Source organism: Mus caroli, chromosome 10 (assembly GCF_900094665.2).
Source record: "Mus caroli chromosome 10, CAROLI_EIJ_v1.1, whole genome shotgun sequence".
Classification (NCBI taxonomy): Eukaryota; Metazoa; Chordata; class Mammalia; order Rodentia; family Muridae; genus Mus; species Mus caroli.
The window spans coordinates 95,798,180-95,815,545 of NC_034579.1; the positions used below are offsets into that span (position 1 = coordinate 95,798,180).

At 35.8% G+C, this 17,366-nt stretch overlaps 1 protein-coding gene across 3 annotated transcripts in view; it reads left to right on the top strand.

The window, feature by feature from the left end:
- The window catches only part of Mgat4c (MGAT4 family member C), a 671,730-nt gene that overhangs the window by 642,491 nt on the left and 11,873 nt on the right, over positions 1-17,366 (top strand). For 2 of the 3 annotated variants that reach the window (XM_029482259.1, XM_029482260.1), the window contains one exon: positions 17,023-17,175. In XM_029482259.1, coding sequence (XP_029338119.1) covers positions 17,029-17,175 — 147 coding nt within the window. In that variant the 5' untranslated portion in view covers positions 17,023-17,028. Of the gene's footprint in view, positions 1-4,781; positions 4,835-17,022; positions 17,176-17,366 lie in introns of all 3 variants that reach the window. The other variant, XM_029482261.1, reaches the window with a different exon arrangement.

Consider the following 17,366-nt stretch of genomic DNA (forward strand, 5'->3'; position numbering starts at 1 on the left):
TCTCTCTCCTCTCTCTGTCTCTCTGTCTCTTTCTGTCTCTATCTCTCCATATGTGTATGTGTGTGTGTGCGTGTGTGTGTGTGTGTGCGCGTGCGTGTGTGTGTGTGTGTGTGTGTGTGTGTGTGTGTGTGTATGTGTGTGATTTTAGGCAGCTTCTGTATTAGGGTTTCATCCTGTATTTCCCCAAACCCCTCTGCCCTATATTCAGGGACAACACATTTAGCTATAACTGTGGAGCCTGGAGAAATTACAATCAGGCAGATAGGAAAACCTAAGAAAATGTATTTAACTATTCTGTCAAAAGCAATAATTTTGACCCGAAATTTATTGGATAAGTTATCTAGTTAAAATGCTCACTATAAATATAGATTCACTTACACTAATATTATATTTAATACACAGGGATGCTCTACAGGACTAGAGAGCGTTGAAAATATCTATCATACATCATTTGACTGAAAATTTTCCATTAAAATTTATATAAAAATAGGTATAAAAGTATATTAGCAGTTCTGATAAATCAGAATTTCCATGTTTTCTTAAAAAAAATAGAAACATTGATTAAAAGAGAGAGGATAATGTGGTGCTTTTCGACCTGGTTATTACATAATTTTACTTGTGTAATTATCTTATTTTTATTTTAGATGCATTGGTTTTTGCCTGCATGTAGGTCTGGGTGAGGCTATCAGGTTTTGGAGTTAGAGACAGAGGTAGGCCACCATGTGGTTGCTGGGATTTGAAACAGGGACTTCTGGAAGAGCAGTCAGTACGGCCCAAATTATTTTATAATTTAATGTGTATGTTTGGTATATATTAAATATTAAAATGCATACCTTGGTTCAGTATGTTTGTTTAAAATACATAAAAGAATAGTATCTGTGTGAGCACAAATGTGTAAGTATAGACAGAGAAAACTAGTTCTGAAAACTTACATTATCAGAAAAATGGTTATCTATATATAAATTACAAAATTAAAGTAAAAATGAGGGTTGCAATACTATATATATGGCTTATCACAGCATTTGCTTTCTTCTCTAACCAGGAACTCATTATATATGCCACATGTGGATGTCTCTGTCTTAGTCACCTAGATACTGTAGTTTCAGAGATGAGCTACCATATGTGGCTTAACTTTAATTAACTTTTATAGCTTAATGTTATAAAAGCCATAACATTTCAAGAGCAGTAACAAAAATATGCCATTATAACTTCTGGAATTTATATACATACAAAAATATGTAAATGTCGGTATGTATTTGGCTAATTCTTCCTAGTTTACAATCATACAAAAGAGACAATGAAAATCTTTTACACATATACCTATACAAGTATGTATTGGGCTCTTGTTTTTTTTTTTTTTTAAATGTGCAAGTCTTTAATTTTTAAAAATATACACAGAAGAAGCCATGTGTTTTATATAGGAACACACACATTAACCAAGCATGTCTTATAGTTTTCCAAAACTCCATTTTTATCAGACTGAAATTTATAAATTAAATATATCAGAGTTTTTAAGTTAAAATGAAATCCCTGAAACTACTGGTTATGTTAGACATCCTCCCTCCCCCACCAAATCAAATTAGCAGAGAGTATCAGTCTGATTTGTTAAATAAGGTTTATTGTTATCTTTTTTGCCTATAATCTAGAAGGTGCAATTTTATTGTGCCTTTGAAAACAGGATACATCTCTTAAAAAAACTGATCAAAAATGTCCATACATATAGCTCTATATGATAGATTATAGTGCAACACTATTCATAATTATAGAAACACCGTAGAACCCAGGAGCACGGGGTAAGCCAAAAGAATACAATCCTTGCTCAGATGGGTTGTTGTTAATAGTGGATTAGTTCTGGTGTTTGAAGGAGGCATGAACATATAATGACTCAAAATACAGTAATAAGGGTTGCATAAATCTTTGGATGGAACTGAAGCAGCCTTAAAACCCTTTTAGAACTTACTAAATATTCATTAATCCCTTTATTCTTTTTCATAAAAAAATAAACATATAATGGTCGGTTGTCTGAGTCACAAGAAGATTTTAAAAGGGACTGCATTATGAAGTTCTTAAACATGGTCCATTCATGTGAGAAATTTCCATAAAATTTAAAATAATTTAGGGATTTTTATAGCTTTAGTAGGTACTTTTGCTCATAATTTCCATACAGTTCTGCAAATACAGGTATAAATATTGTTCTATGAATTCTTCAAGGTAACATACTTTAGCAAAACTGTTTAATTCTCCACTGGCAAACTTAACTATCGACTCTAGTAAGTTAGCATTTTAATATGATCCCACTAGGAGTTAGCCTTTGAGAGATAGATTTTATGTAATTCTTTCAATTTAATTGATAATCTATATAATATCACAATTCAGTAATATTTTGATTTCACATGGGAAATGCTGCTAGGCAGGTTAAATGATGAATGAACATAGAAAATTGGTTATCACTATTGAGAATATTAATTTTTTTTCTAAATTGAGTTTTTCATTACAGATTTTCATTATGCACTCAGACCACAACTTTCTAATCAATAATGTAATTCATACCATGGGAAATTAAAAAGAAGACTGAAAAGTCAACATAGAAATTATGTTTAAGGGAATGACAATAAATCTATGTTAATATTTGATATTTTAAATCTATTTTTCTACATTAAAAACAGCTTCATAGCCTCTAAAAGAAAATTGTGATTAGGAAAACAAGATAAAATGTCGTGCTGTTTCTGTTTGGGGATAAACAAATTGAATTAAAACTGCCATATATCTATGACTGTGCTAGGCTAAATCTTGATCTAAACTCTATGAACTTAAAAGAGTAAAAGTATAGCCGGGAGTGGTGGCGCATGCCTTTAATCCCAGCACTTGGAAGGCATAGGCAGGCAGATTTCTGCGTTCGAGGTCAGCCTAGTCTACAGAGTTCCAGGATAGCCAGAGCTACACAGAGAAACCCTGTCTCGAAAAACCAAAAAAACAAAACAAAACAAAAACAAAAACAAACAAAAAAAACCCCCCACACTTTCTGATTTTAATAATGGAAAATTTAACCTAAAAATACTTAAAATTTAGATAGGGTATGCCTACCAATTTCTCTAAACTACAGATGTTTCTTGTTTCTAGTCAATCAGATACATATGGGAATTACTGTCTCAACTCACTTGAAACAAGTAGTAGGCTAATAACATCATTTCCTTTATGCTTGCTTATATGAAGCCTGAGATATCTAATTATATATATTGAATTACACGTGTAGGCATATCTTCCATAAAAGATATAAGCAGAAATTTTACACAATATAAAAGGAAATAGAAGAGGAACTCTTTACAGCTAGCATTTGCTACATGAGCAGGCTGGCTTCAAACCTACATTAAAAGGACATTAACATTTGTCTTCAAAAATCCCAGAATAATTGCTCCTATTTCATTCTCTCTCTCTCTCTCTCTCTCTCTCTGTGTGTGTGTGTCTGTGTGTGTCTGTGTGTGTCTGTGTGTGTCTGTGTGTCTGTGTGTCTGTTTCTGTGTCTGTGTGTCTATGTGTCTGTGTGTATGGTATGTTTGTGTATGTATGCTGTGATGTGTATATACATATATATATACATATATATATATATATATATATATATATATATGTGTGTGTGTGTGTGTGTGTGTGTGTGTCTGTGTGTGTGTGTGTGTGTGTGTGTGTGTGTGTGTCTGTGTCTGTGTGTCTGTGTGTCTGTGTCTGTGTGTCTGTGTGTCTGTGCGTATATTAAGTGTGAGTACCTGGGTGTTATGGCATGAGTATGGATATCAGAAGAAAACTTTGGGTGTCAGTCCTGCCCTTCCCTGCAGTTTGAAACAGCATCTCTTGCTGTTCTCTTCTGTGGAAACCAAGCAAGCTATCTCATGGTGGCCAGAAACTCTTCTGTCTTAGCACTCCTTGGAGTTACTGACATATTTTTTTCTTTTTGTTCAGCTCTTACATGGTTCAGGCTATTGTCTAGAGAATTTAGTGGGTTCTGGGGATCTGACCTCAGGTTCCAAGGACTGACGAAGCTTTATCCACTGAATCATAATGATAGTTCCCGAACGTTGCTAATTAAAGTATTGCATAATTGATCTGGTGAGATGGTTTAGTGGGTAAATGTGCTTTCTGCCAAACTGGAAATCCTAAATTTGAACACACATCATGGAAGGAGAAAGCTGACTCTAAAAGGCTGTGTTTGAACTCCACATGTGAATCACCACACACAAAGCACACATGTACACACACATACACACAAACCCAAATAATAAATATTAAATTAAATTATTACAAAATAGAACACTGAAAGTGAGCTGTTCTGTCCTGATTTCTGGAGTATATTAATATGTAATATATCTGTTGGATAGTAGTAAGATATTAAGGACATAAGAAGAACCTATTTCTAACAAAACCACAGAAATTTGTGTATTTTCTCTATTTACTGGATAAGAGATTATAATAATTGTTCCAACCATTGATAAATTGTACCTAATTAAGTCTCAACAGACATTTTAATGGGGAAAAATATATATGTATATATATGTGTGTGTATATAATATATGTGTATATATTATATGTGTGTATTTATATATATGTATATACATACACATACATACATATACATACACACACATATATATGAATATTTACAATGAACATCTTTGATTTTAGAATTTAATAATAAGCTTCAGAAAATCAGTGCTTACCAAAAGGAAAGCAATAATCTCTAAGTATATTATTTGAACATGGAAATATATTTGAGTACATTGTTTCTACAGATACATTGGTACTACTGAGTTCAAGTTGGTTTACCTGATCTCTTGCAGTACAGGTATGTATGATAAACTTAACAAAACAGTTTATCTCCTTTTGTACTGTTCTGGAAAGTGTACATTCACATTTTTAGACATTCATGCACAATAATGATAAACTTCTTTCCTACTTCTTCATATTAATTGTAGAATCATGGTTACTAATGTTATTCCGAATCCATTGTGCTCTTACACCATGGAATCTACACATCGATATTATTCAATATTACTCAATTTGTCAAGTTTTAGGTTGACTGGGAAGCATTTCTTTTATCAGTTTCTGTTAAGCTCCTTTTATAAATGAGGACCCATAAGGTAACTTCTGGTTATAACCAGTTACTTATACCAGATAGCATATTCACTTTATTGTGCTCTGCTGTTAAAACAGGAAACTGAACTCCTGTGTTATATAAAGCATGGATGTTTCTATTATTCAAGTGCAGTTTGCTGCTGTAAGAATCATATGCTAGAAGCCTAGTAATCTCTGCTATAGTGTTGAGGAAGTTGCAGAAATAGTGATGGGTGAGGTCAAATAGGAGATATTAAGATTGGGCGTACCACATTCAGACGTGACCCAGATTGGCTTTGTGGAGCTAGTTTTCTGATGACTGAGTAACTGTGAGAACTCCTGGGGTCTGGAGATCCAACTCAGTGATTAAGAGCACTTACTGTGCAGAGGGCTTGGATTCAGTTTTCAGACCCCACGTGGTGGTACATAGTTATCCATGATTCTAGTTCCATGTGAACAAGTGCCTTCTCCAAGACTCCCAGGGCAACAGACCTGCATGTGGTGCACAAACCCTTTCAGACAAAACATCCATAGATAAAAATATAAAATAAATAAATCCAAAAGATTTGTTCTGGCTTTCTGTCTTATCACCCTTACTACACTCTTGCACTTTTGGTGCCAATTCCCCAAGTGGATCTCATTAAACACAAACAGAAAATGATCTGCTCGATTTTGAATCTTCAGTCAGCACTGAATTCAATAAATCTATCTTTTTTTTCCCCTGAAACAGGTCTTGAGAGTCTTATTATCCAAACAGTAAAGCGAACAATATAAATATAGTATTAATAATGTAGCACCATATTGATTTGTTAAGGGCTTAACACAGAGCATAGGGCATCCTTTCAAGATGGTTGCTATGGCCACCAAAATTGTTGCTTTAGTGACCACCTCAGGTCAGAATAGATTTCATGGTTATAATGACCCTTGGAACAAAGGCTTGTGTTAAGAAAGTTTCACATGTCTACCGTGACTTGCCTTCTAATCAGTATTTTTTGTTGTTGTTTAATTTTAATGATAAAAAGTAGAAATCAGTAGGGAAAGGTCACTTTGAAAGGGAAGCTGGGGAAGTAAATGTTGCCTTCTTTATTAAGTTAACTTCAATACTAAAAAAGATTGCCTTCTCTTTCCAAGCCTGCTCACACATTTGTGTGTGTTTGTGCTGTTTTTATAGTACCTGACAAGGAAACCCCAATCCTGTCAATGCTACTAGTTTGGTCTACATTGTAACTTAACGTGAGCCACACACGGAATAATAATAATAAATAAGTCTTGCTAGGCACTGCTATGAACCCGAAGAAATGGACTAGCTGCTGTGATTTTTCACTTCGCTGCCACCTATAGCTAGGACTGGCACAACTTGGGACAGTGAAAAAACTCCGAGGCAGAAAAACAATTACATTTGCTGCTATCAGTATTGGAGACTTTTGTACCAAATATAATGATAATCGTGTGCTTTGAAAGTTTCCTGAAGCTTTCGCTATGTCAGCAACGTTCTTTCTATTCATCAGAAAGTATTGACTGCTGCCCGGAGGGGATGTTCAGCCTTCCACAAAGCAAAGGAGAAAAACAAATTGGGCAAGCATTAAAAAAATGCAAGCCAAGCAAGTCTGATATGGGGGGGGGGGAACACATGTCAGGGAGATGAACACTTCTCTGTAACACGGGTTTTTGTTGTTGTTTTGTTTTGTTTCTGCTATTGTTTTGTATGTTTTCCTTGGTGAGATATATATATATATATATATATATATATATATATATATTCCTGTATTTAAAAGATGTAAATTACTTTTGTATTCTATTAATTTTAACACCTACTAAACAAAGAATAATTTACAAGTCAGTGCCTTGGGCTAGATTAATGTAGCAACATTGATTTACACGGGTAGGAATTTAGTTATTTTTCCGTCCAAACTCCTTATACAGACATAACATATTTTTCCCTGGGGAAGAGTGACAAATATTATTTTTCTTCTTTTTCCCAGAAGACCTGGACAGTGAGAATAAGACTTCTTTAATACCGAGTCATTTGCTTCAGGTCTCCCAAATTCTACAAACATGAAATTGTTACTACACACACAAACATCTGCACTGAAGCAAAAACTCTGCAGTGTATAAGTTTATCTGTCACTTCCTATCAACATCAATTCTTTAATAAATGAGTATTTTTCCTGTATTGATGAAAACTAGGCATAAATTACTATACCAGTAGCTTCCCAGGGGAAAAATATTTTGACATTTGTTCGAAGAAAGCTTATTTGAGTACGATAATTTGAAGGATATAGCACTGATTTCCAGCATTCTGTTAACATAATGAGTATTTCTATATTTGTATGGGTGAATTAATGAAGGCAAGTAGAATAAATTCTACAATATCAAGTCCTTACTATGGGACTTCTAACACTTTCTGCAATATTTGGATTTCAATATTGGAAATTGTACTGGCTAGTTTTGTGTCAACTTGACAGAGCTGGAGTTATCACAGAGGAAGGAGCTTCAGTTGAGAAAATGCCTCCATGAGATCCAACTGTAAGGCATTTCCTCAATTAGTGATCAAGGGAGAAAGGCCCCTTGTGGGTGGGACCATCTCTGGGCTGGTAGTGTTGGTTCTATAAGAGAGCAGGCTGAGCAAGCCAGGAGAAGCAAGCCAATAAAGAACATCCCTCCATGGCTTCTGCATCAGCTCCTGCTTTCTGACCTGTTTGAGTTCCAGTCCTGACTTCCATTGGTGATGAACAGCAGTATGGAAGTGTAAGCTGAATAAACCCTTTCCTCCCCAACTTGCTTCTTGGTCATGATGTTTGTGCAGGAATAGAAACCCTGACTAAGACAAATTGGTACCAGCAGAGTGGGGTATTCCAGTGACAACCTGNCCATGTTTTGGGGAGGACTGTGGAAGGACTTTGGAACTTTGGGCTAGAATTTGGTGTTAAGAGCTCTGTCAGATGTTGTGTAGGAGCTTGGAAGATAATATTGCAAACAGTGCAGAGGATGGAGGCCTGGCTTGTGAAATTTCAGAGGGAAAACTAAAGACTCTTTACAGGGCCATTGTTACTTTGGTTGTGAAAATTCTGTGGTTCTGGTCAGCTGGGGCTGAATAATCAGCTGTGATTAACAAGATACCAGAACTACTAAAGCAAAACTTTGTATTACTGGGACTATTGATGCTGGTTAGCTGGAGCTAAGAAATTAGCGGTGATTAAGACCAGCATCATTGAGGTGACATCTTCTGGGAAGTGTTTTCTGAAAGCACAGAGGCTGTGTTCCAGAGATAGCCAAGGTTGTACCTTGTGCTGTGGCTGGACTTGATAATGTGTAACAGTCACCCAGGTGGTACTGGTTTTGAAGGCATGATGGGGTCATGCAGAGCAGCTGAGGCTCAGCACTGTGAGAGTCCATGGAAGGCCATTGGTGAAGGTGCAGCCTCAGTTGCAATTGACAGCCCAGGACTGAAGGGGTCATACAGTGTTTTGGAGATGCCAGTACCATGAGACGACCACCAAGAGCAGCAGCAGTGGAGTACAGGCATCTGGAGCCTAGAGGACAACATGTGTGCTACAAAGGGCATGGCTGGAGAAGTGACCCTAGCCCTTGGAGGAACCCAGAAGATTGTGAGTTAGATCCCAGACATTGGACATTTGGAGACTGATTTTTGCTTTTGATTGTGACTGTGCCCTGATATTTTCCCTCTTGAAGGAAGAAACTATTTAGTGGAGCCCAAAGTTAAGATACTTTTAATTGTAAAAAGACTTTGGTTTTTAAAAAGATGAATATTTTAAAGAGATTGAAATTTTAAGAATACATAAAGACTGTGGGATGTTTAAAGTTATTTAGACCTTGGGGGTGAATAAGAATGTAAGGATTGAGGCTTACTAGTGATGTGTTTGTGTATCAAGTTGACAAGGAGTCAATTGTACTGGCTAGTTTTGTGTCAACTAGACACAGCTGGAGTTATCACAGAGAAAGGAGCTTCAGTTGAGGAAATGCTTGAGTTCCAGTCCTGACTTCTTTTGGTGATGAACAGCAGTATGGAAGTGTAAGCCGAATAAACCCTTTCCTCCCCAACTTGCTTCTTGGTCATGATGTTTGTGCAGGAGTAGAAACCCTAACTAAGACAGAAATATTAAATGACATGTTTGGGGTTTCCAAGTACAAAGGAATTATTCAATATTGATACTGGTTTTCAAACTGCCCACAATTTTAACATCATTTTTTCATCAAGAAGCAGAAAATATTGGGAAAGATAAGAGAGCAGAGCAAATGATGCCCCAGAGTAGGGGAGTGCCAGGGCAAGGAGGTGGGAGTGGGGGGTGGGTGGGGGAACACCCTTGTTGAAGCAGGGGAAGGAAGAATGGTATAGGAGAGATTCAGGATGGGGGTGAAACCAGGAAAGGGGATAACATTTGAAATGTAAATGAAGAAAATATCTAACTTTAAAAAAGAGAAAAAAAAGAAAGCAGTGTGAAAGGGATCAAAGTATAGAAACAAACTTTTAACCAAAGTTGGAATTTATTAATAATTCAATAACATTTGTGTTCCTTAATTACTTATGGTTACAATATGGGAACTGGGAGTGGAAGAGAGCCAATGCATGAAGTATACAATGAATGTCAAAGATTGAAAAGCAATTTTCTTAAATAGACTCACGTGATGTGGGTACTAAAGGATATTGGATCAGTATTAGCAGGGAAATGTAAGAAAGAAAATGCCTGCTTACAAAACTATTTATAGAAAGCCTTTGAAAAGGAACAAACATCTGATGTATTGCAAAGCAGTCTTCTTGACCTTCTGTATTCCTTGTTTAAGTTCTCTGTTTTTGTAGCATGGTCAGGTACTCTAATACAAGAGCACATTCATTTAACCAACATGTTTGATCTTATTGCATCTATCAACTTCTTTCTGTGTTAATTTCTAAAAAGCAGTCCAATAGTGCTTTTCATGGAGATCTGATAAAATTTCCTGAGAAATGACCTCAGGTCTAGTGTGATATTAGTGGGAGAAAATTATACAGATCCCTTGAAACTATCTGGATTGCAGAACATTAATTACTAAAGCTGTAGTTTGGTCTCCACCAAGTCTTTGTCTCCTGAGTCTGTGTTCTGGAAAATTAACTTGTCCTGTCATAGAAGGTTATTTGAAAATCTTCTAGGATAGACATTACTCCAGGATATGTGATTTCAACCCTTTGACAAAATTGCATGACTCAGCAATATAACATTGGTTTTATAGGACAGAGCCATCCTACAAACTCTACGAGTGATGATTATGCAGATATATGTTTATATGTGTAAATATATAGAATATACAGGTTATCTTAATTAACTAGATATTCTGCATTCAGCAAATTTGGGAATAGAAGCTCATCCAGAACTTTGAATATTGTCCAGAAAAGCTAATTACTTTTGAAGTGTGCTTGATTTCTCATCCCTTTCCCTCCCTTTTAAGAACACTTGTGCAAATGCATCTAATACCTGAACTATTTTATCTAGGCAATATGAAAAATGTCAATCATATTACAAGTCTTCAATGTGATGTTACAACAGTTGAAAGGTTAGTTGTCTAAAAGGAGTTATAGCATGTAGTTGTAGAATTTGTACTGAAAGACCCACAATGTGAGGACTCCCCCACGTTCTGACTCAGGAGTGGTGACACCTCAAATCACTCATGAGAAATGGTCTTGCTGCAAACTGCAAGAGGACTTTTATTCAAGAGCACTCTCAGTCCCATAGTCATACACCATGCAGGGGTAGAGGACTGTGGCACGAAGTAGCTGGATAAGGGGGTATTTAAAGGAAGAAACCACAACTTAAGGAGGCGGGGAGAGCGTTGTTGGAAAATACCAAAAATACCAGTTAAGAACCACAAGGAAGTACAAAGTCACAAGAGTCACAAGGAATACCTGGTGATTGTGTGGGTTATTTCTCAAGACAGTTTCTAAGAGCCCTTAACAATAGCATATTTGCATAGCAGGTTCCAGCAATGGTCAGGGTGGGTCAGGGTGACTTTCTTTGAATGAACACTCCTTGAACCCAGGAAGCAGGTGGGTGGAGGAATGTCTCTATCTGTTTTATGATTAGCATACCTTAGAGCATTGAGTCATAGAGATCACATTCTCAAGCCTGGGCCTAAAGGCCTAGAATTTTGCTTTTATGTTTTATTTTTTCAGTATTTTCTGCCACATACATTGTGTTATAAGCAAAACAGAAATGGTCAAGCTTTTAAAACTTAAAAGTAATAATGTTAGTTTTGTAATAGTCTTTCCTTAGGATATTTGATTTTCATTTGTAAAGTGTACAAGGCTACTGAAGCAAACCCCTAGGATAAAGGGGACATGTTCACATCATGTAGGGTTCAGAGGATGCTTATTTGGGTTGTTGTTCGGATCTCCTGTGTAGGCATCTAGAGCCTGGATACAGCACCTAAGACTTCTTTACTTCATGGAAAACCACACAAAAACTGCTAAAGCTTTTATGGCAGCAATCTAAAAGCCTATGGGTTGGTAACACTAAAATGTACTTCCTCCAATCTGAACTCGGGGTAAAATTACTTGACCTACATAATCAGCAGCGGCCTCAAATATAAGAGGTCAAACTGGCATATCCTATTCAGCAAACTGGGGAAAGGCTCAATCACAGTACACAGAAAGCAACTGGGTCTCTTACTCTTTTCCATGTCTCAATAGACATGGCAAGGGCAGGCAAACACAACAGGTAGAGTCCTCTGGAAACCACCCTAGCATCCCCACATTGAACTATTGTTTAGGTTTAAATAAGAAATTGATACATTGTTATTATAAAATATTAAATGTAAAATATGTGTAATTATTAGAACAACAGAGAAATCTTTGGCTATTTCTCCTCCAAAAAAAGTATTACTAGAATGCAGGATAAGAAATCTGTAGGTTTGATTTCAAACTTTGTTTAGGTGTCTGCTTTCCCTGATACCCAAATTCTTGTCACCCCTCTACAGTCTTATGTCTTCCTGACATGTATAGTTCAACTAAAAGGGCAGCTAATTCCAGGACTGAAAAAACTAAACTAAACTAAACAACTAAAACACCTTTCAAGAAACTTTAGACCTCCTATTCCACTTTATGCATGAAATGACTAAACGACATAGACTGGATTTAGCGTATTTGTTTTCGATTCACAGATCATGGGGTCTAGATGGCATGGAACGCTGTACCTGTAGGCTCTCTGAGGGTTAGCTGAATTTTCCTGAATTTGCTTTACTTTGACCTAAGATTACTTGCAAAGAGATTTCTTGATTTATTCCCAATGACAAAGTAGAAATGGTTAAAGTCTTCCTAAATGTCACCAGCAGACAGCAGCAGAAATCTCCAAGTAACACCACATAACACAAGAATCTGAAGTGATCCTTGAGTCTCTGTGCTGTCTTGCCCAAGTTTAGGAGTGAGTACTTATGCAAAGATGATGCATTCAGAAACAAATTCAACTCATGGCAATGCAAATTTGATTCTACAGGAACCAAATAGGTGACATTAACATATGAAAGAAATTGAGGAAGGAAGGGACTGGGTGGGGCTAACTCTAGCTAAGGCAGAGGTGCAGATGATATAATTATATTTCAATTTTTAAAAGGTATATTGAAATACAAAGGGAAAAAAAATTGAGTTTTTTCTTTTCAGATACTCTCCCTATACTAAGGAAATAAACTTTAGTAAGACATTGTTGCATACAGAGCCAAAACACTGCTTAAAACACAAAAGTATTATTATGACTGATGTTTTTAGATGGTAGTATGATAAATGAAAATTTGTATTATCAATGCATGTTCACTTACTTGCAATAGCAGATGAAAAATTCAATTTATCCCTACCAGACAGTGCAAGGTATATCAGCCTCTTTTAATACATGTGTTCTCTTAGTTCTTAGTAATTGACTCTGGATGGATCATATCAACTTACCTGTTATTTATATTCAGTCTGTCAATGACTAATAATCTTATAATGTCTACAGACTTAATGTCTCATTTCAGAGAGCACAACAAGGCCACCAAAAGACTCTGCTATATGTGGAAGTCATATTGCTTTTTATATCTCATTATGTCTGTTCATCTTGTTTTCACCATACCGTGCTAACCACTAATATCCAAATTGATATATACTTTACTCCTTTTTTGATGGTTTACTTTCAATTATTTTTGTTTCGTATCCAATAAGGAAAAAATTAAAATAACTATATGGCATATATTCTTTCTTAACCAAAGCTCATATATATTTTAATATAAATAACTACTTTGGATTTTCTAAATTTGCATTTAAAATCAAAAGTTATTTAAGTGGTGAATCTTAAGATAATATATATTTCCCACTGTGTGTATGTAGATTCACTCAGTAATACTTTTATTTCTAAGAAATTTTTATTTGCACATTTTAATAATGTGATATTTGGCTATTTCTTTATATCTCTTATGAGATGACTCTTATCAGATTTTACTTTTAGAATTACTTGTTCTTCCAGAGGAAGAAAGTAGTTCATTATATAATTTGAAAATATCCTGTTCACAATGGTAACATTTTGCATTGTAAAGTGAAAATTATGCAATTTTAAGCTTCTGTTGCTTATATGCAACTACATTTGAATCATCCCCACAATCCATGGTTTCTCCTGTCTCTCAATTACTATAATTTGTTTTTCCTATTGTCAATAGCTTTTGTGAATGACTTCATTTATTTTATGCTTTGTTATGCCATTTAAGCTTAGTATTGATAATCTGTGTGTATACACCCAGATATGCATGCATGAATGTATTTGTATATGAATACATCCTTTTGCTTTAAAATATAAGCCGTCTATTTGCACTTATTGATACAAATGATGTGTTGTTCCCACATTCTTATCAAAGGTATATTTAAATTATTAATATATATTCTTATGGTGTTGCTTTGAAGATTTTTAATTTACTTAATTTAGTATTAAAAGTCAGTATTTTTGTTTTGCCCACTAGCTTTTTCTAATATTTTTCATTATGACATTGGTGTCCTTTTCTTCTCTTTATGTCATGCATACTGTGTTTCCTTTAATTTGATTTCTTTAACTCTATATAGTGTAGATGTAATAAAAAGGAAGGTGTCTTTGGCTTACAGATCAGGATATGCTTGATCATGTCAGGAAAGGCATGATAGCTGAACTGGTTCAGTTAGTCTGTTGATGAAAGAAAATTAAATTCCAGTTCCATGACTCATGCGGCTTGCTAGTTAGGAGGGCTTTTTGGGCCTAGGGCAAAGAACAAAGGCTGTTGCTGTTAAGTCATTCCAGGAACTGGCTAGCCATAAAGATAGGAGAGGCACACAAGGACCCTCGGACTATCTCAACTGAGTTATGGGCCATTTGGCCCAGGGCCTCCCTGTCTCCTGCCCTTCTGACATGAGTTAAATGTTGACATTGATAAGCACCTGCCCTTCAGAATTGCTGTTACCTCAATCTGCACATACAATTTGCTGATGTTAACCTGTCCAATTGTGTGTAACTGTGCCAATTGTTCCCCTGCCCCCAACTTTTTTGTATATAAACTCCTAGCTTCTGAGCCTTGTGGTGGACTCCTCTGTCTCCTGCATGAGATACATGTCAGCCCAGAGCTCAGTCATTAAACTACCTCATGTGCTTGCATCAAGCCGGTCTCCTGTGATTCCTTGGGTGCACGTACCATCTCAGGACTTGAGTGTGGGTCTCCCCACTAGGGTCTTTCATTTGGAGGTCCCACTGAGATTTGCGTGACACCCAAGAACCCTGAAGACCCCTTGGAGGTACGTCTGTGTGAGTCTTATATGTTGTCTGAGTCTTATATGTTGTCTGAGTGTCTGAGTGCACGAGTCATGGACCTTGAATTTAATTTTCTTTCACTGAGGCTTATGGAAATAACTGTTGTATCTTGTCTGTTCCATAATCAGAGCTCAGTCAGGACTAGATCACCGTCTAAGCTGTTCTTTATTGACATCTGCTGTTTTAAGCTCCCACCAGAGTAGCCTATCAAGCTCAGCTGACTGCATTCTAAGACTCTTCTAACACACATCTCTAAACTCTTCCACATGATCCAGTTTTAACTCATTAGATTTTTGCATTTTCATACCATTCAGAGTTGACACACAATTTTTATACTGTGTGCTGTACAACTGTTTAAAAATTAAAACTATAACACTGTACAAATGATAAATGGTAGTCTGTTTCTTGATTAAACTTTCCAACTAATCCCTGGATATTTTAGTAAGAAAAGATAACTCTAAGACTTGGTTGATTCAAATTGAAAGATAAAGAAATCTTTATGAAGCCTGTAAGTCAAACAGTTCATTTGTTTCTTTACTTACTACTTCATGTATATAGGAATAAAAATAAGTTGAATTTTATGTTTCAAGCAATACATGAAGCAAGTCAATAATAAAGCAGTAATTTCCAAAAAATATAGGAAACTTTAAAGGAGATTGACTACCAGCATGGTGCTCTGACCACAATAAGAAATAAGTGCTAAGTTTCTAATTTCCATAAAAAGGGAAAACAGTAGAATAGCATGTATGAAGTAATGGCATCAGACATTAGTAACAAGCAGAACTGATGAATTAATTTTAATACAGGGATAAAAACATCATAATTACATTAGCTTTCTACCAAGAATTTCTTAGCTATGTCAAGGAAAGGACCCCCAAGTGTTGATTTCTTACGCTGACATGGTATGAAGGAAATTTACAAACAGGAAAGAGAAAGAAAAGCCATGTAGAGAACCTAACTCTCTAGAGAGACACAGGCATAAAGCATCAGAGGACTACGAAGGAATTCCTTCTAGTTTCTGAGTTTGTTTGTTTGTTTGTTTTCTTTTGTTTTTCTGCAAATTCCCTACCCTATACCACCTCCCCTCTGCTTCAGTGAGGGAGCTTCCCCACCCACCCACCCACTCCCACCTCACCACCCTAACATTCCCCTGCCCTGCTGCATGGAGCCTTCATAGGACCAAGGGGCTTGCCTCTCATTGATGCCAGATAAGGCTATCCTCTGCTACATATGCAGCTAGAGCCATGTGTCCCTCCAATGTGTACTCTTTGGTGGTGGTTTAGTTCCTGGGAGCTCTGTGGAGTCTGGTTTTTACCTAAGTTTTTTTTAAAGCTATAATTCCCTGTTTTAATAGAGAGGGCAGAAAAGCAGCTGCTGGTGGGTATGGGGAGCCTACCCCCCTAGATCAAAAGGACTTGTCCAAAATAGAGTTTTAGTGTTTCTACTATCATCGGACTATTCCTGCAAACTTCCATGTCAAGTTCTCGGTTCACATTTATTTCCAAACAATGATTCATTTCGACATTGTTTCAGGGTTGGGCTTCCATTCTAACTCACCCAGTCCTTGGCATTTCCTTGATTTTATGACTTTTCCTTAGACCCTTTGTGCTTTCTGTTTATACAGTGCAATGCAACAAGTTCAGAGCAATCAAACTCATAGCCGTCCTCTTCAACTTCCTTCTCCTTATATAATGAATTAAAGGTGAACTTTGATTTTGATTACATGTATCACATGGAGAAACTGGAAACACCTAGTAATACCAAATTACTAAAAAACAAATTCTATTTTCCTACATCACACTGTTTTTTTTTTTTTAATTTTAATAAGTTCTTGTAATTCTAAGTTCTGAAATTATGTTTGCCTGGAGAAAGAAAAAATATTAAACTGTAGGTTATAGTTTACTGCTTTAAAGAGACTGAATTATTCAAAAATTATATTTCTTCTTTTGTTATATTATTAATACACTTGTCTTTGTAGTTAATTCCCAGGAGATAGCTATATATAAAAATATCTTGATAAATGCCAACATTATGCATGCATTTTGAAACAAAACTTTAGCTCAACTATTTAAATGATACAATTATATGAATTATATACCAAATTAAATGTTAGTAATTTTGTTTCTTTTTTCCACAGGAGAGGATGCTTAAATTTTATCAAATGAAATATATTTTTCAAATATTGGATAAAATGAGATGCTTGCGAAAACGGTCTACAGTGTCATTCTTGGGGGTTCTTGTTGTTTTTCTACTATTCATGAACTTGTACATTGAAGATAGCTATGTTCTGGTAAGTTTTGGAGACATTATTTTTATTTCAAAAATATGTCTTCAGTCCAATTGTACCCCAATCTTAAGAGAACATGGAGTATCTTTTGAGCAGTATTATGTTTGCATATTTCCTGTCTGTATACATTTAGCCATATATCATCAACAGTATACTTCTTTCTTTCTTTTTCTTTCTTTCTTTCTTCCTTCCTT